This window comes from Macaca thibetana, chromosome 6 (assembly GCF_024542745.1).
Source record: "Macaca thibetana thibetana isolate TM-01 chromosome 6, ASM2454274v1, whole genome shotgun sequence".
In the NCBI taxonomy this organism is placed as follows: Eukaryota; Metazoa; Chordata; class Mammalia; order Primates; family Cercopithecidae; genus Macaca; species Macaca thibetana.
In genome coordinates this window covers 65,704,016-65,729,419 of record NC_065583.1, presented here as the reverse complement: position 1 = coordinate 65,729,419, position 25,404 = coordinate 65,704,016, and the positions used below count along the sequence as shown (strand labels likewise).

The 25,404-nt window shown below is 38.3% G+C and overlaps 3 protein-coding genes across 11 annotated transcripts in view; 2 read left to right on the top strand and 1 right to left on the bottom strand.

The window, feature by feature from the left end:
• Positions 1-25,404, top strand: part of COMMD10 (COMM domain containing 10) — a 971,919-nt gene that overhangs the window by 426,816 nt on the left and 519,699 nt on the right. The window lies entirely within an intron of this gene.
• ATG12 (autophagy related 12) overlaps positions 633-25,404 on the bottom strand; it is a 1,142,999-nt gene continuing 1,118,227 nt past the window's right edge. For 3 of the 4 annotated variants that reach the window (XM_050793112.1, XM_050793113.1, XM_050793114.1), the window contains exons 2-5: positions 11,923-12,092; positions 8,158-8,294; positions 3,194-3,256; positions 633-2,152 (exon numbers count right to left, since the gene is read on the bottom strand). In XM_050793112.1, coding sequence (XP_050649069.1) covers positions 2,093-2,152; positions 3,194-3,256; positions 8,158-8,294; positions 11,923-12,085 — 423 coding nt within the window. In that variant the 5' untranslated portion in view covers positions 12,086-12,092 and the 3' untranslated portion in view covers positions 633-2,092. Of the gene's footprint in view, positions 2,153-3,193; positions 3,257-8,157; positions 8,295-11,922; positions 12,094-25,404 lie in introns of all 4 variants that reach the window. The other variant, XM_050793111.1, reaches the window with a different exon arrangement.
• AP3S1 (adaptor related protein complex 3 subunit sigma 1) overlaps positions 12,125-25,404 on the top strand; it is a 159,825-nt gene continuing 146,545 nt past the window's right edge. For 2 of the 6 annotated variants that reach the window (XM_050793101.1, XM_050793106.1), the window contains exon 1: positions 12,128-12,642. In XM_050793101.1, the coding sequence (XP_050649058.1) occupies positions 12,574-12,642 (69 nt within the window). In that variant the 5' untranslated portion in view covers positions 12,128-12,573. Of the gene's footprint in view, positions 12,643-25,404 lie in introns of all 6 variants that reach the window. The other 4 variants (XM_050793100.1, XM_050793104.1, XM_050793102.1 and 1 more) reach the window with 3 other exon arrangements.

Sequence of the window (25,404 nt, the reverse complement as noted above, 5' to 3'; positions counted from 1 at the left end):
TCTAGTCACCCAATAACTTATCAGATCCAGGCTTAATTATTGCTTCATGTTGTAAATTTAGCATAGAATGATTCTTTGAGTAAAGATCAAGAAATAATTAAATATGATTTGAAAAAGTACAAAGTCCAGGCCCAGCAGGGTGGCTCACGCCTATAATCCCAGCACTTTGGGAGGCCAACGTGGATGGATCACCTGAGGTCAGTCAGGAATTGAGACCAGCCTGGCCAAAATGGTGAAACCCCGCCTCCACTAAAAATAACAAAAAATTAGGCAGGCGTGGTGGCAGGCGCCTGTAATCCCAGCTACTCAGGAGGCTGAGGCAGGAGAATCGCTTGAACCTGGGAGGCAGAGGTTGCAATGAGCCGAGATTGCGCCATTACAGTCCAGCCTGGGCGACAAGAGCAAAACTCCGTCTCTTAAAAATAAAAAATAAAAAAGTGCCAAGTCCTATATATTCTTCAGAGTTGTTAGGAAAGAAAACAAATAAGGTTAGTTGCATATTTAGCTAACCTTAGATTTAATAAACTATTAAGTTATTTAGGTCAAAAAGAATAATTAAATGAATGTTACAAATTCAACCAGTATTTTCGATTTTTGAGGTCTATCATCTGAAACCTCAGTGGCAAACATAAAAAATTCAACATATTTTTATTTGTTAAATATATTAATATAATTAAATATATTCCTTCAGTTAACTGAAGCGGACAAAACTGGAGAACAGATCTTTTCCATACTCAACTTATTTAACTTTAAAATGATATTACTTGGAATTCTACTACATACCATCTTAGATCCTGTTTTGAAATTCCATTCACATTCCATTTGATTTACTAGAATGCTTTTTTTTTTTTTTTTTTTTTTGAGAATGGGATCTCACTCTGTTGCCCAGCAGGAATGCCACAGTACAGTCATGACTCACTATACCCTTGAACTCCCGGGCTCAGGGGATCCTCTTGCCTCTGCAGCTTAATAATTTTTTTTTAAATTTTTATTTTTTTGTAGAGTTGGGGAAATTGCCTTGTTATCCAGGCTGGTCTCAAACTTGTGGCCTCACACAATCCCCACACCTCGGCCTTCCAAAGTGCTGGGATTACAGGTGTAAGCCACCGTGGCTGATCTGGAATGCTTTCTAAAAATATGGCATTACAAATATAATACTGAACGAAGATAAAAAAGGTTAAATCTCACTTCAAGAAATTATCAGTCTAACAGCATCAGTAAAAATGGTACTTTTAGTCATGGCATAAAATACACAATAAGGCTATTTTTCAGTTATTGAGTGCTTTCAAGTTGGAAAATGCATTATGAGACACTCAAAAAGATGTTACCGGGTTTACTCATCAAGTGCTTTTGACACTATATAAATGACAGAATAACACCACAGTTAGGTGATTGGGACTCAAGAATCCTTAAATGATGGTACTGAAAACAGGTATATGACTTATTTGTCCAGAATTTGTATTATAACCATGTGTATTGTCTAAAATTACAGTCTTTCCGTCTGTCCAACGTGCTTGCTCTCCTGGCTAGATATTACCTAAAAATTAGCAAAAACAGCCATTTTCCCTATTACTCTGCAGCAAAGATGTGAAACTAAAGTGCCTAATCTTTCCTGCCTGGTGGGCTGCCCTCTACTGGATTCTTTGAGGTACTCAGCCAGCAGGTCAATGTGACTATTTTTAAGAAGGTAAACAGAGACATAAATGTAAACATTAAAAAAAAAGGAACCTTTTAGTATATTAACTTTTATCATGAAAACAATTTCAGTCATTTTCAGAACTGGCAATGAAGATGCTTATACAGTCTTAGTCTCCTTTCCAACCTTGGAGGCAGATCTGCAGCAATAATAGTAACAAGTAGGAGCAATGGGTGTACTATAATGACCATCTTTTATGATGATTGGTGTATTAATACAAATCACATTTTTTTGAGTCCATTCATGCTATGGATGTTTTCTTATGCATAAAAATAGAGTAAACACATACTGAATAGATCACATCTGTTAAGTCTCTTGCCACAAGCAGCAAAACTTTTCAGAGCTGTCTCTTCTGTGAAAATCCATCTTATGTAGCAAGTTGATTTTCTTTGTGGTTCATCCCCATGCCTGAGACTTGCAGTAATGTAAAACCAGTTTACCATCACTGCCAAAACACTACAAAAAAAAGGCAACAAATCAAACTCAATCTTTATTATTCTTAGATGAAACTAAGAAAATAAATGCCACATGTATCATTAATATCCACACATGTACACTAAGTTACTTATGTTACAGGCTATCTCTTTCAAAGGATGCCTGTTTCTACCAGACACATATTAATAATCCGAAGTGTTTAATAAAATCTGTCCTTTAAGCATCTTAGGCATGAATGAGTTTATGTATTTTAATCTTGTCCTTTCTCTACATCTCCAACCACAATGTATGTAATTTCAGCTGTTTTCTAGTAGTGGTGCTACTAGGTGTACTCTAATGACTATTGCAATGACACTGTAAGATGTTGAACAAAGTCATTCTTATGCTGTTTTTTCAATTTCTTGTAGGCAGATTTGGATAACAGATTATAAGAACAATGCAGAAGAAATCAACCATAAAGAAAAAGTCTTACTTTCTAAGAATTACAAAGATGACTTTGAAATATAATTTATTCCTTGGTTCTTCAATAACTGTATAATTTATTAAGATTTTACTATGATCAAGATGTTAGATAACAGAACAAGAAAGTCATCTTTTCTTCTATCCCAGACAATTAAGAATGGCATGCTGGACGGGCGCGGTGGCTCATGCCTGTAATCCCAGCACTTTGGGAGGCCAAGGTGAGTAGATCTCACAAGGTCAGTGGATCGAGACCACCCTGGCAAATATGGTGAAACCCTGTCGCTACTAAAAATAAAAAAAAAACAAATCAGCCGGGTGTGGTGGCATGTGCTTGTAGTCCCAGCTACTCGGGAGAGCAAGACAGGAGAATTGCTTGAACCCAGGAGGCGGAGGTTGCAGTGAGCCGAGATCATGCCACTGCACTGCAGCTTGGGCGACAGAGTGAGACTCGGTCTCAAAAAACAAAACAAAACAAAACAAAAGAATGGCATGCCATCTCTTGAAATAAAAATGTGAATTAACAATACTACACAATATACATATTATACAGATGTGCATACTCCATTAAGAAAAAAAAGCAATATATATATATTTTTTTACCTCATACAGAGTTCCAACTTCTTGGTCTGGGGAAGGAGCAAAGGACTGATTCACATAAATAAACTACAAGAAAGGAGAGAAAAACAGAGATGTTTAAGGGTATCCTGATTAATCTGCATTTTTCTGCATTCCAATCAGCTAGCTATTTCGTATTGTTTTCACAATTGAAGAAAGCTTCTCTGAACTCCTAACTTTTCTAGTCAATTCAAAGAGATCTTTATGAAGATCTCATTTTTCCTCCAGAGGAATAAAAATAACACAATTCCAGTTCCTAGAACAGTGGTTCCTAACTTTTTATAACTAAGAAACTTTTAAATATTTTTTACAAATAGCTTTTGAAGGGCTAGCTATTCAAGAAATTACATTATCATAAAAATGTCCCCACTTACCCATAAAGAATTTCCCCTAAGAAAATTACACACACACACAGTCAAAAATCAGCATGTCTAATATTCAAGGTAGTTTGTGCACTTTCCTTGGGTAAATGTATGACATATATACTTAGGTTTTTTATAAAGTCACTTAAAGGCAAATGAACAAGGAAAAAAGTAACAAAATTAAAACCTTATAACCTTGCTCTTTGAAGGATTCGCTGCTCAATGTTTCAGTTTAGTCTGTTTTTACTAAAATATTTCTAGTACTTAAAAAAAGTCACAGTGTCCAAGTGCCTTCTAATAATTTTCTTTTTGGAAAACAAAACATTATATGCAGGTAACATATTTAGTTTTCCTTTAATATCCAAATTTGGGACTAAAATGTCCTGGATTAAACTTAGTATTAAAAAAAAAAAAGTATCAGAATAGTTGATTGACAGATACTATTTTGATCACCAACCATGAACAATCAATATTGCTCGCATCTCTCTTAGCCAACATAGTGTGGTGATTAAGTGTACAGGCTCTACTGAGCCACATCTGGGTTTGAATCCTGGCTTTAAATACAAATAATCTCTCATCCTCTTTATTTGTAAGATATGAAAAATAATAGTAACTATACCTCTTGGGTCTGTTGGGAAAGACAAAATGAGATAATGCACTAAGTATCAGTGCCTGGTGTATGTACTCAAGAGGTGTTATTGTTAAATTTAAATAGTTCATGCTGAAATATCAATTCGTGGTTACGGCTGAGTAGAGTTCTGGCACAAAAATTTCAGAACTGTAACAGAAAACGATGTGCATTTTAATGTGAATTTTTTGTAATACAAATAAAATTTGTGTTCAGTGCCTGACAATTTATGAGCAAATCCAGATTTTACTCTTGTACATTATAAATGAGGGGAAGGGCTCTCAATAACAGCTTAGTTTATTTTATCAGTGTCGATGATGTGCTGAGAATTGTACAAGGAACTATGAAGATTAATGTGACCTCTTCCCTCAATGAGCTTATAATCTATAGGAGAGGCAGACACACATGAATAAATATGGGCGAGAAAAGTACATCTAATGAAGTATATAGCATACAGAAATGTACACTAGTCTAGCCTAGCAAAAGGGTCAGGGACAGCTTTGTGGGAAATAAGCAGGATTTAACCAGGTGAAGAAAGTAGTAATTAGGACTTCTTAGGCAAAGGAGACAAAGAGTAAGATGGCGTTGTGTTCACAGAAAACAGCAGACTAGATGGAGCAGAGAACCAACAGAAGGAATTCAATGTGATTTTTTAACAGGTGTTAATTGGAAATTTTAAAAAAGCAATTCAGTTAGTTTAAAAGAGATAAAGCTCTATACAAGTAACAGGTTAACATCATCAATTCCACTGTAGAAACGCTAAGTGGCTTATAATTTGTTCCTTTAAAGTAGATGTAGTTACTCCAGGTTCGTGAAAGTAAAATTCCATGGAACTATTATTTCCAAACTACAAGAACTTGGGCAGACAAAATTAGTTAGTTTTATTAATTACTTTGCCTTTAAATCAGCTTTTTTTCTTTTTACTTTTAAATCAGCAGTCTTTAAATTGATGTCTCTAGTTATTCTGGTTATAAAGCTCTCTGTCTAGTAGATTCCTCATGGATTCATTGGAATAGCATTTTCTGCTAATAGTTTGTGCCCCGATTAAGTCAGTTATGCAGGATATGAAAGCCTTATTTCATTTTTTCCTTAAGCATCTTTGCTGTCAAGGTTTGATGACAGCCTAATTTTCTAAGTCATGCCTTCTTTCCCAACCCCTACATTTCCAAATTATTTCAAGTCCAGTAATTTTAACAGAATGCATCCTGGTGTTCATTATTCTGGGTTGATACTCTCAGGTACTTGGGATGTTTTTTCTATATGTAGTTTGAAATCTCTTAAAATGACATTTTTACAGTATTTTTTCTGTTCCCTTGCTCTGGTTTTTTTCTTCACAGACTCTTGTCCAAAGGCTGACTCACTTTTAAATTTTTTTCATCTATTTTTCTTAACCCATTATCCGTTGTTTACGTTCCTCCTACTTTAGTCTCCGTTTCTGAAATAATTTTCTTTTATTTCTAATTCTTTTCCGGAGCTCTGTCACTTCATTTCTTAGTTTTACTAAAGCTGATCATTGTTTTTCTTTCATGTCTTATACTATCTTCTTGTTTTTAGCTCGTTTTGAAATACAAGGTTCCAGTTTTCGACTTGTCTTACAGGCATATTTTTCTGGCTTGATTTGTCTCTGGGGATGTTGTTCTTTTCCGCATCTCTTTTTTCTTGTAACACTGTAGGGAATTTGACCTTGTTATTGTTTTTATGTGAAATTAGTTTTCCTCAATTTTTAGAATGAGGTGAATTAGGGTAGTTTTTCTAACTTCATAGTGCTCCCCCTGTTGTTTTTTGTATACTGTTCAAAACGATGGAGGCCTGCTTTGAGCTTTCTAAGTTCTGTTTCCCTCCATTTTGATCTGGTCTTTCTCTTTCCTTCCTTTCTCATGTCTCTACCCTTTTAAATTTTCATTTCACTTCCCAAAATTTCTCCTCAGTATGGGGTCCTGGAGCCCTCCTGGGTCTATTTTGAGATTGCTTGAGCCCTTCAAGTCCTCCTTAGTGCAAATACATTGTTATCACGTGCTACAGGAGAGGGCAAAACTCCTCTCAGTCGGCTTCTATTCTTAAATTGGCTCACTTTGCTTCTCAGTCAGGATCTATTAGCGCTTTTGAGGTTCTTCTTGTCTCAGTGCTGTCAGATGCCAACCCTGTTTCTTACTGCTTCTTTCAGCACAGATGCTGATACCATGCAGGTCCTGTGGTTGCTGGTGGTTTGCCCCCACCAACATGTGTTTTGGGGCTCATGAGGATATCTTATCACCTAGTTTTGTTACAAACACTAATCATGAGTTTTTGGTTTTGCTATCTAGTTGACTAAGTTTTGTGAGAATTCAGAGAGATTCATGCATGCCTTCTGATACCACTATCTTCCCAGAATTCCTAGCATTACTTTTTTTCCTTTAATGTCCATTTTGCTAGATAAAACTCAGAAGATATCAGTTTTAGTTTAATCTAGGAAAATGATGAAATAATTTTTTATGTTTCCTATTGCTTAAATGGGAAAGGATAATCATATTCACTACAGAGGCTTTAATTTAACCTTTATGAAATTGTTTACATAGGGTAAAATGGTTGAATGATGGCAATTTTATGTGGTTCAACCTACTATGTATTGGTATCAATCCAGTCCTTTCAGGTTACTGAATGAATATAGGCAATACAAAATTTCAAGACTCTTAACAGAGAACACAGTATCATTTCATCTTTTTAAAATCTCCATGTATTTCTAAACTAATGCATTAAATTAGTCAGTATTTATTTTTACCAACTCTTCATGTTGCATTTTTAGTAAATATATAGCCTCTGCTCATTTCTCTCAAATGTATGTCCTCATTCCCCTGACTTTTCCATTTAGCTTCACCTTTGTGAGAGCACTTGCAGCCAAACTCTTAGATCAGAGTCAGTTTTTTGCTCCTCCCTGACAAAAAGAAATTCCAACATGTCCTGCTTTAATGATAGTTCACTTGCTTTACCCATGCACACACCTGTGTTCAGAAGCAAATAATTCCCCCTAGCACCCCCACACAAAAATTCCTGATTTTATTTAAAAAATACATAGCGATTCTTCAACTACCTATTCACTCATGCTACCTGAGTTAATACTATCCAAGATTGTGATCTATTTGCAGATAAAGGTGTCTGATATATATAAATTGTATATATAAAAAACACTTAATATGCCAAATACATGTAGACATTTAAATTTCTGTAGTCAAATGCCAAGTTAAAATGCAGTGGCATTTAAAGAATTAACCTTTACTACAACTGCCCCTGTGAAGTGCTTAATGTGTACTGTAACATGAAATATTTCTTAGTTCTTTTACAATATATGGCAAAGATACATTGCTTATCTCAAGAAAAACAGGAAAAAAGTAACTGCTATCAAAACAAATTGAAAAAATCCAAAACTTTTGTAGTAATGTACAGATATTGTAATGCTCTATGATAGATTTTTCTGCACGGGTATTCAGTGACTTTTTGAGGAAAACAATACAGGAGGCATAAATAAACTGGTTCACATTGTAAAACAAATCTAAAACATTTCATTTCAGAATTCCCCAGAGAATCCTTTGATAAAGTATATAAACTCCACTAACAAGAGATAAGGCAGGGCACAGTGGCACACTCATGTAATTCCAGCACTTCTGAGGTGGCCCCGTCTCTACTAAAAACACAAAAATTAGCCAGGCGTGGTGGTGCACTCCTGTAATCCTGGCTACTCGGGTGGCTGAGGCAGGAGAATCGCTTGAACCAGGAGAAGGTTGCAGTGAGTCACTGTACTCCAGCCTGGGCAACAGAGCGAGACTGTCTCAAAGAAAATGAATAAATAAAAATAAAAGGATAAAAGTGCATAACAAAAGCAACATATGTGGCTCCATATGCATTTCTATAAACAACAGTTAATTCATTGTTGCCTAGGAACTACTGCAAATTTTTGTAGGAAAACGTCACTATTGGTTTCATACCAACTGTTCTGAGGCCACAAGTTTTAGAAACTTTTTGATGAAGTCAATGAGTCCTTGGATGGTTCGAGTTCGCTCTACCGCCCACTTCTTTGTTTTCATAATAGGAGTATCTCCCACAGCCTTTAGCAAAATGTCAACTGTAAAAGAATAAAATTTACTGACAATTACATGAAAACATCTAAAGAGAATGGAATATAAAAGACTTAGAAATCAGAAATATTTAATCTACATCCATCTTATGTATTTATGATACTGAAAATATGTGAGAGGTATAAAAATGTTAGATTCTTTTCCGTAATTTTTTTCTTGATCCTACGAAGTTCTCCCAACAGGACTAATTTTTAAAATGCATTTTATCTTAACAGGCAATTCCAAAGAGAATACAAATGATCAATACAAAAACAATATTTAAGTTCACAAAAAGCAAAGTAAAATAATGTCATGTCCCTTTTCACCCACCAAACTACTTAAAATTAAAATAATTACCAGTGTAGATATTACTTCTGAGAATGTAAAATGGTACACTCTTTGTGGAATGCAATATGGTAATACAGATCCCAATAAAGGTATACTTTGATTCAATAATACTTCTAGAAATCTAGTCTAAGAAAATACGAGATGTGTAAAAATTCACTTAAAAACATTTCACCTCCGTTTAAGCATTTATTTTTATATGAAACACTGGTAAACCTAAATATCCAAAGGATATTTGGAGGTGACTGATTAAATGGAATGTAGTAAACAGCATATACTTTAAACTGCCTGAGGTTCAAATCCTGGCTCTGCCATTTGCTGGGTATATATGTGGATATTTAATCTCTCCAACAGCATGTATAATATCTCAAATGCATTAGAAACCATCAAAAACACATTCACATAAATATGGAAGAATATGCACCAAAACGTTATTTCTCATTAGTGACATTGTAGGCAATGGTGGTTTTACTTATGCTTTTTGTAACTACCAAATTTTCTGTAATAAACTTTTCAATAAAGGAAAGCAGTAAGTTATGAACAATAATAGAACCACCAAAGGCCAAAAAGAAGTTGCAGAAAGAGAAATCTTAAGGTTTCAATGATCCAAAACACAGATATGCAAATCCAAACCCTATGAATCTGTCTCTTGAATAAAGTTATTTGCTAAAAAACAACAAACAAACAAACATCTGGCCAGGCGCGGTGAGATGGCTCACGCCAGTAATCTCAGCGCTTTGGGAGGTCAAGGAAGGAGGATCACTTGAGGTCAGGAGTTCAAGAGGGCCCAGTCCCCTTCCAACTTCTTGTTCAAGACTAGCCTGGCCAACATGGTGAAACCCCGTCTCTACTAAAAATACAAAAAATTAGCCAGGGGTGGTGGTGCATGCCTGTAATCCCAGCTACTTGGGAGGCTGAGACAGGGGAATCACTTGAACCCGGGATGCGGAGGTTGCAGTGAGCCGAGATGCGCCACTGCACTCCAGCCTGGGTGACACACTGAGACATCCTCTCAAAAAAAAAAAAAAAAAAAAAAAAAAGACATCTGCAGTCAAAAACCAAGACACATTGAAAGCAAAATAGTGTATTGCTGCCCCCTAAAGTTAACTCTACTCTACTACACCCTTCTTGCTCCATTCTTTTGGTATTAAATGTTGGAGCCGAAAGATCAGAGGTCAATTTATTCAAGTTTACCCCTGGAATGAAGGCATCTAGAACACATGATGCATGCACATTTTATCTTCCTACTAAAGAACTAATTATCCTAGGCCCAGTTATCTCGGGAATAGGAATGTATTTGGAGAAAACATGGGATTTTATTTATCCTATCTTTCATACCTCCCTTCACTGCTCCCTCAATCCCCTGGGGCTATCAGTAAATCGATTAACGCAATTAAACATTTCCAGAAAGTGAAGCAGAAAATATCATGAGTTATGCTACCTCAGGAAGAAGTGTAAGACAGTGAGAAACTAGAGAAGGAAAATAATTTAATTACAGTTGCCCTCTCTTTTTAATTTTAAAGGTAATTTGCCTGTAGTTTTGAACCCCGGATACACATTAGAATCAACTAGGAAAACACTTACTCCCCAGGTAACCTAACATACCGCCAGTGCCAAAACCTTGGTCTGTTTCAACAATCTTTCTTCTGTAGATTAAAACAAAGGCTGAGGATACAAAACAGTTAAGCTGCTTTCATCAGATTATCCTCAACAAATGATGACAACCTCAAGGTAGGAATAGTTAGAAATAGGTTAGGAATAGAAAGTTTTATATTGGAGAGGCAAACTCAAATGCTAACAAGAGCCAGAAAATAAAAATCTGATCCTTAAATGACAGTTCAATTTGCAAAAAATACTGTTCAGACCAAGAAAATATGCCCTCGGGCAATATTTCGATTGTAAGCCACTGTTTTTTTAGCTTCTGTTTCACACAGCTATCATCAGGGTCAAGTAATAAGCTTTTGACTAAGACTGTTAGACCTTAAAACGAATCTCGGAAAGTCCGCTCTTGCCTATAGTACATTGGAAGAAAAAACGCAACAAAAAACTGTAAAACCTGCGGAATTCTTTTGAAGAAAGATTCTAGCGGCTATCCATGGAAAGTCTCACAGTGCATCACGTGGAAATGGGAGTCTGACTTAAAGGGGGAGGGGGGCAGTCTTGGGAGAGAATTATCCTCCACAGCAGCAGAAGTTGAAGAAAAGGCAATGAGACCAATGTCTTTTTTTTTTTTTTTTTTTTTGAGGTGGAGTTCGCTCTTGTTGTCTAGGCTGGAGTGCAACAGCGCGACCTCCGCTCACTGCCACCTCCGCCTTGTGTGTTCAAGCGACTCTCCTGCTTCAGCCTCCCGAGTAGCTGGGATTACTGGCGCGCGCCACCACGCCCAGCTAATTTTTATATTTTTAGTAAAGACGGAGTCTCACCATGTTGCCCAGGCTGGTCTCGAACTCTTGACCTCAGGTGATCCACCCGCCTCGGCCTCCCAAAGTGCTGGGATTTACAGGCCTGAGCCACCGCGCCCTGCCAGAGACCACTGTCATCTTAAGACTGAACGCGGAAAACTTGTCTAAGGACAAAATCAGCCTCTCTGAATCGAGGATGCTTATATGCTGCTTTTCTCATAGGCAACTCTAACTCTAGAGAGTGCTTTAGAACACGTAACCTTGGAAATCTCTTTTACAAAGGAAAACATTCTCAAACAATAAAGGGTTGAGGATAGCTGGTTCAAGCAATGAAATAACTCAAAAAGGTTCCAAAATGTGTTTCTTAAAAAGGTAACATCTATGCCTTTAGCTTTCCCTTAGCAGTCTTCATTTTGCGTAAGAATTTGGTTTTTGGTTTAAGGAGCGAATTCACAACCAACTGGGAGGGGGAAAAAACCAAAAAAGCGAGTAAGTCGGAAGGCGTGAATTCTAATCCAGGCTTTGCCAGAGACCATCCCTACCACCTTAAAACATTATTAAAATAATTAGCTCCTGTGTTAAGTACCTGGAATTACCGAGAACCCCCACTCAGCTCCCTCCCTCCTTCAAAGAGCTCGCAGTCTGGCCAACTCAAAGAATATAGAAAGGGGTGTGGCAGCCAAGTATCAGGACCTACACCGACAGACATAGTATTTTAACACTCAACTCATAAGCCTTAAAAATAAAAAAGTACACTTCTTCTGATGACTAGTCAAAATGCAGGTCTAGGACGGGAGTTCCTCTAAATTTTGCTTCTTTACTGGCCGCCACCCCCAGTCGGATGCAATCTGAACCTCCCGCCTCTCTGCCCGGAAATAAATTCAGTTACTTTTTTTCTTGGTGTCGCCAGCAGGTTCCTCTGTTCCCGGGGAAACTGCAGCGGAAGACGGGGGCTCCGGGGTGGTTGTTTCTGGGGAGACCTCCGTAAGTCCTTCCCCTCCAGCAGCACTTGAGGGAGGAAGCTGCAACATGGACTGCGGCTCCTCCGCCATCTTGCTTGGAGAGATTGGAGAGCGGAAGTAGCGATTGAGCGCGTGCAGTGGGCGTGCTTTTTCTCCAGAGAGCGTAGCAAAGGAGGCGCCGGAGAAGGGGAACCCAATTCCACAGTGAAACTTGGTGTTCCTGGCAAGTCATTCAAATCGAAGCTGTGGCAGACTTCTGAACGTTAATAACGCAACATGTGTTTCTCCGCGACTACAGACCTCAGTAAAGGAGAGGTGGGCAACGTCTCCCTGCTTGGTCGAATGCGCACACTCCCCTGTTAGGCCGCTGGCTCGGACCTACAAATGTTTCCGCTTTCCTCAGTGCCTGCCCCGCCCAGGCCCCGCCTCTCGGGCCCCGCCCGGCGACACGGGAGCGCGCGCGGGCGCGTACGGGAGGGGGCGGGTGGGGAAGGATCGCCGGCGAGATTAGGAGGCGAGGCTCGTGCGCCCGCCCCCGCCCTGGCCCCCAGTGCCCACCCGGTCGGCCCGGCACAGCCATGATCAAGGCGATCCTAATCTTCAATAACCACGGGAAGCCGCGGCTCTCCAAGTTCTACCAACCCTACGTGAGTATCCAGCTGCTGCTGATCCGGGCGAGGGGGAGTCGTTGGCGACGGGCAGCGCCCAGCGCGGCTTCCTCAGAGCGACCCCCTCCGGCGCGCTGCGGCCCTTCTCCCATCCTGGCCGCCTGGCTCTCGCCGGCTGTCAGCCTCCCGGTGGGTGTGGACGGGGTGCCCACCTCCCTGCCGCGCGGTCAGCCACCGACGTGGCTTTGCCCGGGCGGTTCCTCCGCCCGTCGGTGGGCTGCGTGCCTTCCCGGCTGCGCGGGCGAGGCCCTGGAGACTTCCCGGTGCCTGGCCCTCGCCGATCGGGCAACGGCAGCCCACCCGCGCCCCGGAGCCCTGCGCCCCGGCCCCAAGAGCCAATCCCGCGCGACTGCCTTGTGCCGCCCGCGGCTGCAGTTAGCCCGGGAGGAGGAAGACCGGGCGGAACTTGTTCTTCTCGCCCCCCTCCCCCGACTCCCAGCCTTTCCAAGTGGACTTCTTTCTGTTCTTTGGACAGATGGGCTACTGGTTATCACTGTAATCCTCTCATAGGGCAGGAACTTTGGCTTCCTGCGTTTGATAACTGCACGCTCTGTACAGTCTCTCTCCTGTATGTTTCGATACGTGACCGACTGCCCAGTGTGACTTTCAGGTGCCTCCTTATTAAAGAGGAAGATACGTGAGGACCTAATGTTTTTATCAGGCCTTTTAGCAGCTGGCTGCAAATTATTTACCCTCGAAGTAACCGGCGATGTTTGTAGTTGAGTGATTGGAACTGTGGTTCTATACCTAAAAGTTATGATTTCAGCTTCTGGTTTGGCATTTTTCCACGTATGGGAATTTGCCATCATTTATAGTTTTTTTCTATTTATGAAGAATAGTAGCATTTGTAGAACTTCTCTTTTAGATGTGTGAATACTGTTTAGTATGGACAAGTGCAGGAGGCATTAAGGTAGTAGAGATAAGTGATTTATTGATGATCGAGGAAGGGTTTTATAGAGGTATGTGCTCATCTGAGCGCAAAATTCACTAGCTGAAACACATAAAATTGGGTTCCCAGTGGTAGGATTAATGTGAGGTGTAACTGTTGTGTGGTATTGTGGCACTTTGCTTATAGCCAGAAATGAGCTTTCAATTCAATTTTGAAATTGTGCCAAGGCTAACACTTTTATGCAGATAAGTCCCAGATGGAAATCAATCTTGCCGTTACAAAGTAAATGTTAAAATGTCAGTTTGCCTAAAATGATAATGCAGTCTGTGGAGGTGTTAGTTGAAGTGAGAAATCTTGAGCTTATTCTTCATTTTTTTTTCAGTTGTTTTGCTTTTGCTAGCTATAAAGAATATATTCTGCTACTCCTGTGTGGTTTTAATTTAGTATAACTTAAATACTGATGGTCTGTTTAAAAATTCTACATCATTCTGTAATCCAGCTTAAATTCTAGTTGATCCTCCCGAGTGAAAAAAATGCCATTAACTTTACCTGTTTGTTAAAATATAGTACCGGCCTTTATTGAAGGAATCTTTTTCATAACCATTTTGCCAGTGTCATCCATTTGCAGTATAAAAAAGGTATGTTGCAATAGTGAAACAATTCAAACAATTATTTTTCCATATCTAAACTTAAGCAATGTTCAAAACAGTGGGTTTTCTGGCTAATCCATATAATCAGTGTATACTATTCGTGTAGTATAGAATGTAACTATCTACTGAAAAATGCATTTAATTTAGAAACTCAGGAATCTGCCTTTCCCTTGTCCAAAAGTGGAACAGAAGTATTGTTTACCATCACTCACTAGGTAGCAGTGACGGTTAATGTGGGAAGAGGCAGTTCTGGCAGCAGTGGCAGCTCTGGTGGCATTTTTGGCCGTTGTATGAGTGACAGTGCCACTGAGGGCAGAGAGCTAGAAGATATCTAAAGAAGAATCTGGGGTGGTCACTGGCCATGTATAAGTGGAGTATGAGAAGTTGTTTCTGTGTATTAAGTTTCTATAAGTTGGGTTTTGCCGAGTGTGGTTTTTTTTTGTCTTTCGGGAATAATTTAAGATTATTTACATATTTGCTTCCTCCACTAGACCATAACCTTTTTGAGGGCAGTTATTTTTTTTTCATTCATTCATTCCATCAGTTTGTCGACAGATATTTAATTCATGCCTACCATATGCAGAAACAGTTTTAAAATCTGAAGATGAACAGATAACTTTTGCCCTTGCTTGAGAAACATAGATAGAGCTATTAAGGAGTAGGCTATATTATAGCATGCCAGATAGTATTAAGTGCTGTGGAAAAAAAATAAAGCACGGAAGAGTCTTAGAGACTGAGAGGATGACAGTTGAAAATAGGATAGTCTGGTAAGTTCTCACTGAGAAGGTGGCATTTGAGCAAAGACTTGAACGAGGTAAGAAAGGCAGCCTTGCAGATATCTAGGGGAAGAGCATCCCAGGTACAAGGAGCAGCAAATGCAAAAACCCTGAAGAGAGTGCCTGTTGGAAGAACCCCAGGAACTTCTACATAGCAGGAGCAGACTGTGTAAGGGAACATGAGTTGAAAGTGTCTGTGTAGGGCGTCATTCTATTCTTGCTGCCTGGAATGTCCTTCCTTTCCGTTGCCACGTGTACAAATTCAACCCCTTGTTCTAGGCCTAGCACAAACGTCACCTAAACAGTCTGTGAAGCCTTTGATCTTGCTCAAAGGCTCCTCTTGTGTTTTAGGATTTTATTTTTTATCTTTGTTATGGCACAATATTCTTGTTCACAGCCTGTAATTCCTCGTGGCAGCCATCCTATAGAATACTTGAAGGAACGTATGAGATTTTAGAGATATTTGTGTCATTCTTAGCAGTCAACACTGAGGCTTGAACATAGAAAACTAACTCTTTGCTAAATGCATTTATTTAGAATCTCCTAGCTTGGGATAGAGTTTGGATTAGAATTGACTTCCTGAGTTTCCGTCTGTCTTTTAAAATGTAGTCCTTCACTAACTAGAGGTTTTACGAATTTCTGCCTTTAGCATAAAAGTAGTGATGGAATACCTGTTACTCAGCTGTTTCTGTTTTAAGAGGTCTCTAAGATGTATATGTCCAATATGAATAAAAATTTTGAGTTTAATTTATTGAACAATATCTAGGGATGTGACTGAGCTAACGATTCCATATGCTGGCAGGATGCTGAGGTTTGAGTCCAACAGTAATGGTTTAACACTAAGCCATTTGAAAAATGTTTAACCCTTTGCCAACAAGTTTATGCTACTGCATTGCATTTTCATTCCTCATTTATCTCCCTCATAATATAACAACTTATATATTCATCTGCCCTTTAACAGTGCACATTTCCATTTCATGCTGTAATGGATTGTTAGATTCAATTGTGGCTCCAAGCTGTTATATGTGAGAAATATGAAGTCACACACCTGTTTTGCTAAACGGAAGTTTTGGTTCATTCTGCTAGAGTTAGACATTACGAATTCAAGTGTGGGCTGGGTGCCTTGGCTCATGCCTGTAATCTCAACACTTTGGGAGGCTGAGGCAGGCGGATCACCTGAGGTCAGGAGTTCAAGACCAGTCTGGCCAACATGGTGAAACCCCATCTCTACTAAAAATACAAAAATTAGCCAGGCATGGTAGCGCACGCCTATAATTGCAGCTACTCGGGAGGCTGAGGTAGGAGAATTGCTTGAACCTGGGGAGGTAGAGGCTACAGTGAGCTGAGATCGTGCCATTGCATTCCAGCCTGGGTGACAGAACGAGACTCCGTCTCAAAAAAAAAAAAATTCCAGTCTGTACTCAGAATGCCTCCCTTTTTGTTTTTGCCTTCTATATCCTTGGTCTATGACTGCACAAATTCAAATATTTTTCTTCATTTGTCTTTTTAAGTTGATGTGTAGCTTCAGCGACTTGGCAACAGTAACCTTTAGTCTTTTAATACTTGCCTAACAGTATTTGTGCGTTACTGTAAATAACTAATGAGACTTATATCTTATAAACCAAATATATTTTTACATAGCTATCAAACAAAAAAATCTCTTGGGTTATATTCCATAGTGTATCCTCTGGTGAATTACTTAAAAAAATTTTTTTTTATAGAGAAAAGGTCTCACTTTGCTTAGGCTGGTCTTAACCTCCTGGCCTCAAGCAGTCCTCCAACTTTGGCCTCTCCAAGTGCTGGGATAAAGATCTGAGCCACTATGCCTGGCCTGTGAATTACTTTTATAAAGTGGAAATGTCTTTCTTTTGTGTGGATTATCTTAGTAGTTTCTGCAGATATAAAATACCATGTGTATATATGCATGTGTGCATACACACCACACATATATGAAGTACAAGCCGGAAAATTTTCAAGTTAATGTATATGAGTTGCCTCAATTTTTTAATAAACTATATTTAATTAAACTGTTAACCAAATGCAAGCCTTAGGAGAAACTCTAAGATTCTTCTTTCCCATTTTTCTTTTAAAATTTTAACATAAAAATACAAAGTATTCAAAGTATAGATAACTTATTTTTTCTTTTAAAAATATCCCTTAAAAAGATCCATCCATGTTCACTGATGTCTTTTTTTAGTGACTTTTAAGACATTGTGGCAGATGGGATAATTAAACTTAAGTCTGTGATCAAGATAGAATTATCAACACTGCTGAGTATGAGGGTGTTAACACGTATTAACACATGGCATTTCAGCTTTTTGTTAAGAAGAAAATTCCATACGATTTGGTTTCCTTCCATATTAGTTATAATGCATTTGTCTGCATAAATTGGGTTTTATGTAGCCTGACTCAAATGTTTAGAAAGAACTATGTGAGGTACATTATAGGAAGTGCAGAGTAGTAGACGGATTCCAAAATTAAATGATTCAACAAATCGATGACTTTATTGTAGATCCAATTTCTTTTTCTTTCTCTGCTTTGCTCATCACAAAATTACTATTTCCAAAGGCTGTTTTTCTCCTTGAAATTGGTGGTAATCAGTTCAATTCAGAAAGAGACAACTATCTGTTTCTGCAGTCCTGGACTGTGTCTTTTTCTTCATTCTGCTTAGACCCACCCAAGACCAATAATATTAATAGCTTACCCTAATCAAGATCTAACCTTGGATTGGAGCTGAAGATGAGAGTGCAAACGGGAATGAAATGGATATTCTGTTGGAAAGATTAAAGAAAGGAGTGGATGGTGGGTAGGCAAACAAGGGTCTGCTATTTCCTCTTCTAAACTTTTAAAAAAATATTTATTTTTATGGCCGGGCACGGTGGCTCATGCCTGTAATCCCAGCATGTTGGGAGGCCTAGGTGGGAGGATCATTTGAGCTCCGGAGTTCAAGACCAGCCTGGGCAATGTGGCAAAACCCTGTCTCTATGCAAAAAATACAAAAATTAGCGAGTCATGTTAGCACACACCTATAGTCCTAGCTACTTAGGTGACTGAGGTGGGAGGATTGCTTGAGCTCCGGAGGTCGAGGCTGCAGTGAGCTGAGATTGCACCATTGCACTCCAGCCTGGGTGCCAGAGGAGACTCAGTCTCAAAAAATTAAAAAAAAAAAAATTTTTTATTAAGGTACAGATGACAAAAAAAATTACACATATTTACAGTGTACATGCCATTTTCGTATATGTATGTACTGTGAAATGGGTAAATCAAGCTAATTAACATATCTGTCACCACTGTTCCCTCTTTATTAGCTTTTAATATATATTAGTTTTCTGTAATTTTAATATGCTTCTGAGGTTAATATCAGGAATGGTTCCTTGTAATATGCAATACTGAACATGTGTCACAATAGGTCTTAATTTCAGGTTTTCCTTGTATCAAAGTGTCCTCGAAAAACCCCAATGCTGATACGGTCACAGTTTTTATATGAAGTATGCTGGAAAACTTGCTTTTTTTTTTTTTTTTTTTGAGACGGAGTCTCGCTCTGTCACCCCGGCTGGAGTGCAGTGGCCGGATCTCAGCTCACTGCAAGCTCCGCCTCCCGGGTTCCCGCCATTCTCCTGCCTCAGCCTCCCGAGTAGCTGGGACTACAGGCGCCCGCCACCTCGCCCGGCTAGCTTTTTGTATTTTTTTAGTAGAGACGGTGTTTCACCGTGTTAGCCAGGATGGTCTCGATCTCCTGACCTCGTGATCCGCCCGTCTCGGCCTCCCAAAGTGCTGGGATTACAGGCTTGAGCCACCGCACCCAGCCGAAAACTTGCTTTTTAAAAATTAAGGTTAAACCTTTTGAATATTTAATTGTAAAGGAGGAAATAAAGTGTTCAAAGTTAAAATGATTTTTGGTTTTGAGGTAACTGTTATAAACAGTACAATGTTATAGGTCATTTCATGGCTTTTCTAAAAGAAGGCCTTACATAACGTACCTATATTATATTCTTTAGCAAAGTTGTTTTCAATTTTAAGTAAGTTTCTTTTTTGTGACTATGTGGAAAATTAAGTATTAAGGCCACTAAGGTCATTCTTGATTTTCCCACACACAGGTAATTATTAACACTTAGTGTATTTCCCTCAGTCTTTATTTTTCCTTTCAGAATGTCCCAGTGAATAGGATATACCTTTTAGACATTAATAACACAAATAAATGCTTTGAAGCTGATGGTGGATTTATTAGACATTGTGGCTTTAAGGTAACTGAGTATGTTAATGTTCAGCCACTCTATTGTTAAAATTTAAAAAACACAATATATGTTAATAGCACATTAATAATTTGCATGTTTTAAGAACTGTATGTATATCTTTTGTATAAAATTAAACTTACCTGTGTAACCTGAGGTTATCAGTGTCCTTGTCTTTTTCATTCTAAAGGGAAATCTTCGCTAATTTTTGTTTGAAAGTCAAGAGTTCATTCTTGCCTTTAGCACTTAGAGTCTTCTTTGTACCTGGGGATTATGGATTTTGTCACTGCTGTTTATAATTCAAGGGGGTTCTGAGCTGTTACCATCGAGAGGGCCCAGTCCCCTTCCAACTTCTTGTTATATAAAACTCTCACATTAGGCTAACTAAACACATTCTTTCTTCACCCATCCCGCCTTTTCAGCTTTCCTCTCATCAAATCCTTTGAACTACAATATAGTTAGAATTCTTTGCTGAAGAATCAGGCAACTCTTAGAAGGATACGGAGATGAAAAAAGAACAATTCTAGCTACCAACTGTTTTCTTAAGACTCCAAGTGGAGGAAGCACCTGTAGAGTTAGGCCTCTGACTAGGCCTTCTAGAGATAGGCCTGTGGGAAGAGGAGTGAGCTTTCTGGATACTTTCTGATCTGTCTCTCCGTTACACTCTTCTCTTGTCCTGTCCATATTCTTTCAAGTATTTATTTGTTGCTTGTATGGCCCTATTGTAAGCACTAGTAATACAGTGATGAGTAAGACAGATGTCACCCTTGCCCTATGAGTTTACATTCTGGTGATAGGAGATAGGCAATAAATTATTTAAGATTGTAATTAGTCTGAAGAAAAACGAAACAGTATAAGGGAATAAAGCTTGACGGAGGAGAGCCTGTATTAGATAGGGTCATCGGGAATACCTCTTTGACGACCTGACATTTGAGAGGAAAACTGAATGAGATAAGAGAGGGAGAATTATAAGAACAGCAAAGAAATGAATGTTTCAGGCAGAAAGAGGTGCAGTGTCCCTCAAATGGGACCACACTTGATGTGTTCAGGAATAGCAAGAAGGTAAGCTGAGAAATCACAGGGAAGAGAGGCAGGAGATGAAGCTAAAGAGAATGATGGGGACAGATCATGCCTGTATGCCACACCATGCCCCTTCTTGACATCATTCAGTTTGATGACATCATGCCCAGCATGTTCTCCACAAGAGGAGATACTCCTCTTCAAATCATACTTGTATTTTGCCATTTGAACTGTGCCTCTGCAGAAGGGGCCGTGAGGCTCTCCTCTGATTAGTTACTTTCTTCTCTACCCAGTTATTGTTAGGCTCTGGAAAGATGGGGTTGCTAGGCCAGTGAATAAAGATAAAAGTCAGTGCATCAAAACCAGGCATGGTGTGTGCCTATAGTCCCAGCTACTTGGGAGGCTAAGGTGGGAAGATTGCCTGAGCCCAGGAGTTGAGGCCATGCTAGGCAACCATAGCAGGACCCCTGTCTCCTGGAAAAAAAAAAAAAAAACAAAAAGCAAAAGAAACAAAAAACATGAGTGCTCCAGTTCTGTACAGCCTCTCTATCAATGAGACCTGTGATCAAGCTTTCCTAAGTCATCTGTAAAGTAACACAACTCAAGAAGAAAATGATTTTTTTTCTTATTGTCTTCATTATATGTGAATAGAGTTTATGTGAAGCCCACTGGACCCACCTCTATTGTGCCAAAAAGCATTTACATTTTTCCACTCTTGCAATCCTGATATAATTACAAGAATCACTTACTGTCAGTCACAGTTCTCTTTGTTACTCAGGAGGAAAGGACTATCTTTTAATATTCCAGACTCACTGAATTGTTTCAATTACCTTGTACTTACCGAGGAAGAGTACCAGTTGATTCTACCGCATACATATCCTGCTATTTCCTGTCATTAATATATCTTAGTGTGATATGAAAGGGTTATAAAATAAACCTTATTGTAGTAGAAATATATAACATAAAATTTATCATTTTAACGGTTCCAAGTGTACAGTTTTGTGGCATGAAGTATATTCACATTGTTGTGTCACCATCACCACCATCCATCTGTAGAACTTAATCTTTCCCAGCAGAAACTCCTTACACATTAAACACTAACTTCCTATTATCCCCTTCTCCTAGTACCTGGCAAACACCATTCTACTTTGTGTCTCTATAAATTTGACTGCTCTAAGAACCTCATATAGGAGGCATCATGGAATTTTTGTCTTTTTGAAACTGGCTTTTCTTTCAGTATGTCTTCGAAGTTCACTCATGTTGTATAGCATGTATCAAAACTTCCTTAATTGTTAAGATGGAATAATATTTCATTGTATGTGTGTACATACCATTGACCTAAAAGGAAGAGGCTCAAGCACAAAATAGTATTCAGAGTTTACTTGAGCCAAAATGAGAACAGTTGCCTGGGAGAGTCAGGCATTAAATAAAGGGGACATGGAGTGGGATGATACTAAGTTGTCTGTCAAGAATTCTCACTAGTTTATAGATACAACGTTGGTTAATGATTGACTAACATTGTTGAGATACAGGGAGTTGGTTATAATGTGTGGTGTAGCATTATTAGGTTATTTTCTAGTTACTTGTGGCAGTATAAAGCAGTTTCAATAGATAAGTATTTACCATAGCTCAAAGGAGGGAAGTAGGATGTGATTGCTGTCACATTTGATTGCCTTTCTGGGCCAGATCATTTAAAAGGACTTGCATTCCTCAGATAAAAGTTTCTTTCTCAATACCGTATTTTGTTTATCCGTTTGTCAGTGGAAACTTAGGTTGCTTCATCCTTTGGCTATTCTGAATAATGCTGCTGTGAACATAGATGTACAGATATCTGTTTGAGTTCCTGCTTTTACTTTTTATAGGTACATACCTAGAAGTGGAATTGTTAGATTATATGGTAATTTTATGCTTCACTTTTTTCTGGGGAAGTGTCACATCATTTTCCACAGCGGCTGTACCGTTTTACCTTCCCACCAGCAATGCACAAAGGTTTTAGTTTCTCTACATCCACGTTACTTTTTGTTTTTTGAAAATAGCCATCCTAATGTTTATGAAGTGATATCTCATTATGGTTTTGATTTGCATTTCTTTAGTGACTAGTGCTGTTGCGGGTCCTTTCATGTGTTTATTGGCCATTTGTGTATCTTTGGAAAAATACCTATTTGAGTCTTTCGCCCATTTTAATATTCAGTTGTTTGCTTTTATTGTTTAGTTGTAGGAGTTTTAAAAATATATTCTAGATATCAGTCTCCTATTGTATATATGATTTGCAAATATTTTCTCTAATTCTGTGGTTGCCTTTTTACTCTGTTGATAGTGTCCTTTGATACAACTTTTTAATGAGATTTAACTTACATGTTTTGTTGTTGTTGTTGTTGTTGCTGGTGCTTGCTTTTGGTATCATACCCAGAAAATAATTTTTTAATTACTATATAGTAGTACATTGTATAGTATACTATAACCAATGTGGACTTCAATTTTGAGTAAGATTTTTTGATAAGATTAAATAAGAGAATGGTTGCAGAACCTGACATATAAAGACTTAGTAATTGTGTAAATAGTAATGATTACTTTTATTACTGCTTGTTACTTCCTACTTCTAATTGGAAGATCATGTAGTTAGTCATAGTACCATAGAACACACCAGAGATTTTCTCAAATACTCTTTGTATTTTCTCAGAATGAATTATCTCTTTTATTTTATTTTTTTCCAAAAACCCCAGTGTTTAAATTATATGGGCCCTGTTTTGGTAAAAGGCAAATGGTTTATAAGATCTGAAGAGAAACCAGAGTATGTGGGCCCTGTTTTAGAATGAACTTGCTGCTTATTATAAAATGCGAAGTCCCAAACACTCTTCAACAGAAAAGTTCTGTAAGAAGACTTTTATAGGAGAAAGTATGGCTATAAAAGTTGCCCCAGCTTTTTTTCTTTTTCTCTGAGAATTAGCCAACCTTTTTAAAAAACATCTCAGTGGCTTCTAGAATTATATCGTGGTGTGCAACCATCGCCACAATCTAAGTTTAGAACATTTTTATCAAACTAAATGAAATTTAGTACCTATTAGCAGTCACTCTTCAATCCCCACTCCCCACCATCCCTGGCAACCACTAATCTGTTTTGTTTCCATAGATTTTTCTATTCTGAACATTTTATATAAATGGAATCATGAAGTATTACAGCCTTGTAATTGGCTTCTTTTACTTAACATGATGCTTTCAGGGTTCGCCTATGTTGTAGCATATATTAATATTTCATTACTTTTTATAGCCAAATAATATTTTAGTATGGAGAGATGTATATACACTGCATCTTGTTTGTTCATTTATCAATTGGTGGACATTTGGGTTGTTTCCACTTTTTGGTTACCATGAGTAATGATGCTATGAGCATTTATGTGGGAATTTTTGTGTGACCATATGTTCTCATTTCTCTTGGGTATGTAATTGGGAGTAAAATTGCCAAATCATGTGGTAAGAATATGTTTAATTATTTGGAAAAATGCCAGACTATATTCTAAAGTGACTGTACCATTGTGCCTTCCCACCAACAATGTCTGAGGGCTCCAGTTTCTTCATGTCCTAACCAACTATTGTTATTGTCAGTCATTTTTATTCTAGCTGTCCCGATGGGTATCAAGTAGTATCTCATTGTGATTTTCACTTACATTTTCCTGATGACAGATGATGTTGAACATCTCTTCATGTGATTATCGTCCATTTACATATCTCTTTGAAAGAAATATATATTCAAATCCTTTGCCTGTTTTTAAGTTGAGTTGTCATTTTATTATTGACTTGTAGGAGTTCTTAATATACTCTACGTGCAAATCCTTTATCAGGTATATGTTGTGCATGTATCTCCTCTCATTCCATAGGTTGTCTTTTTACTTTCTTGCTGCTGTCACTTACAGCACAGTGGTTTTGAATTTTGATATCATCTAGTTTATCTCTTTTTTCTTCACTTGAGCTTTTGGTATCCTCTCTCAAAAATCTTTGCCTACTCCAAGGTCAAAATCTTGTAACCATTTTTCCTTTCAAGAGTTTAGTAGCCTTAATTCTTATACCTAGGTCAGTGGTTCATTTCAGGTTAGTTTTGTGTATGGTATAAGGTGGGGATCCAGTTTCATTCTTTTACATGTGGATATTTAGTTGTTCGAGCACCGTTTGTTGATTATTCTTTCCCTATTGAATTGTCTTGGTACTTTACCCCAAGTTTTCCTCCCAAATTTTATCTTGTTCTTGGAGTTCTTAGACCTTCCAGCTGCCACCATGGTTGACCCTCTAAATATTTCAAACTCAGTCTGTCACCTTCTCAGCTTTTTGTTATTTCAGTAATAGAGTGTTTGCCCCTGAAACTGGGAAACATTTTAATATGTGTCTTAGTTCATTTTGTGCTTCTATAACAGAATACTTGAGACTGGATAATTTATAGTGAACAGAAATTTATTTGGTTCATGGTTCTGGAGGCTGGGAAGTCCAAGGTCAGGGAGCCACATGTGGTGAGGGCCTTCCTGCTGCATCATAACATGGTGGAAGGCATCACATGGTATGCACATGTGGGCAAATGTGGGAGCAAACTCGCTTTGATAACAAACCCACTACTGTAATAATGACCTTCATTCATTCATGAGAGCAGAGCTCTCATGACCTTATCACCTTTTAAAGGTCTTACCTTTTAACACTGTTGCATTGGAGATTAAATTTCCAACACATGAACTTTGGGGGATACATTCAAACCAAAGCAGAATGGTTGATGGTGGTTTAGGGGGTTAATTATACCTGCCATTTATTTAGTACTTTTTTGTGTGTGCTAAGCATTTTTTATACATTGTAAGAGAAAATATGAGAGAATTCTTCTTTGAGGAAATTTAATTAGGTATCTTGGAGAGTTCTAATTAAGTTACTATTGTAGGTGCCCTAGTCTCTTCTTGTTTGGGATTTAAGAATCCTGCCATCCTGATTGCTGGTTCTTTGTACACTCTGGCTGAAGTTAGGCCTGCCCATGTACAGAGTCTCCAGCCAGACTTCTCACTTAGGAGAGGCATTGGCAAAAAACACACTAACTGAATTTTCTTTGCTAGGGTCTTCTCTTTTTCATGATTCCTAAATGTTTGGAGTGCTCTGAGGCTTTGTCCTCAGACATCTCTTTTTTTTAAGTGCAACATAAACTTATT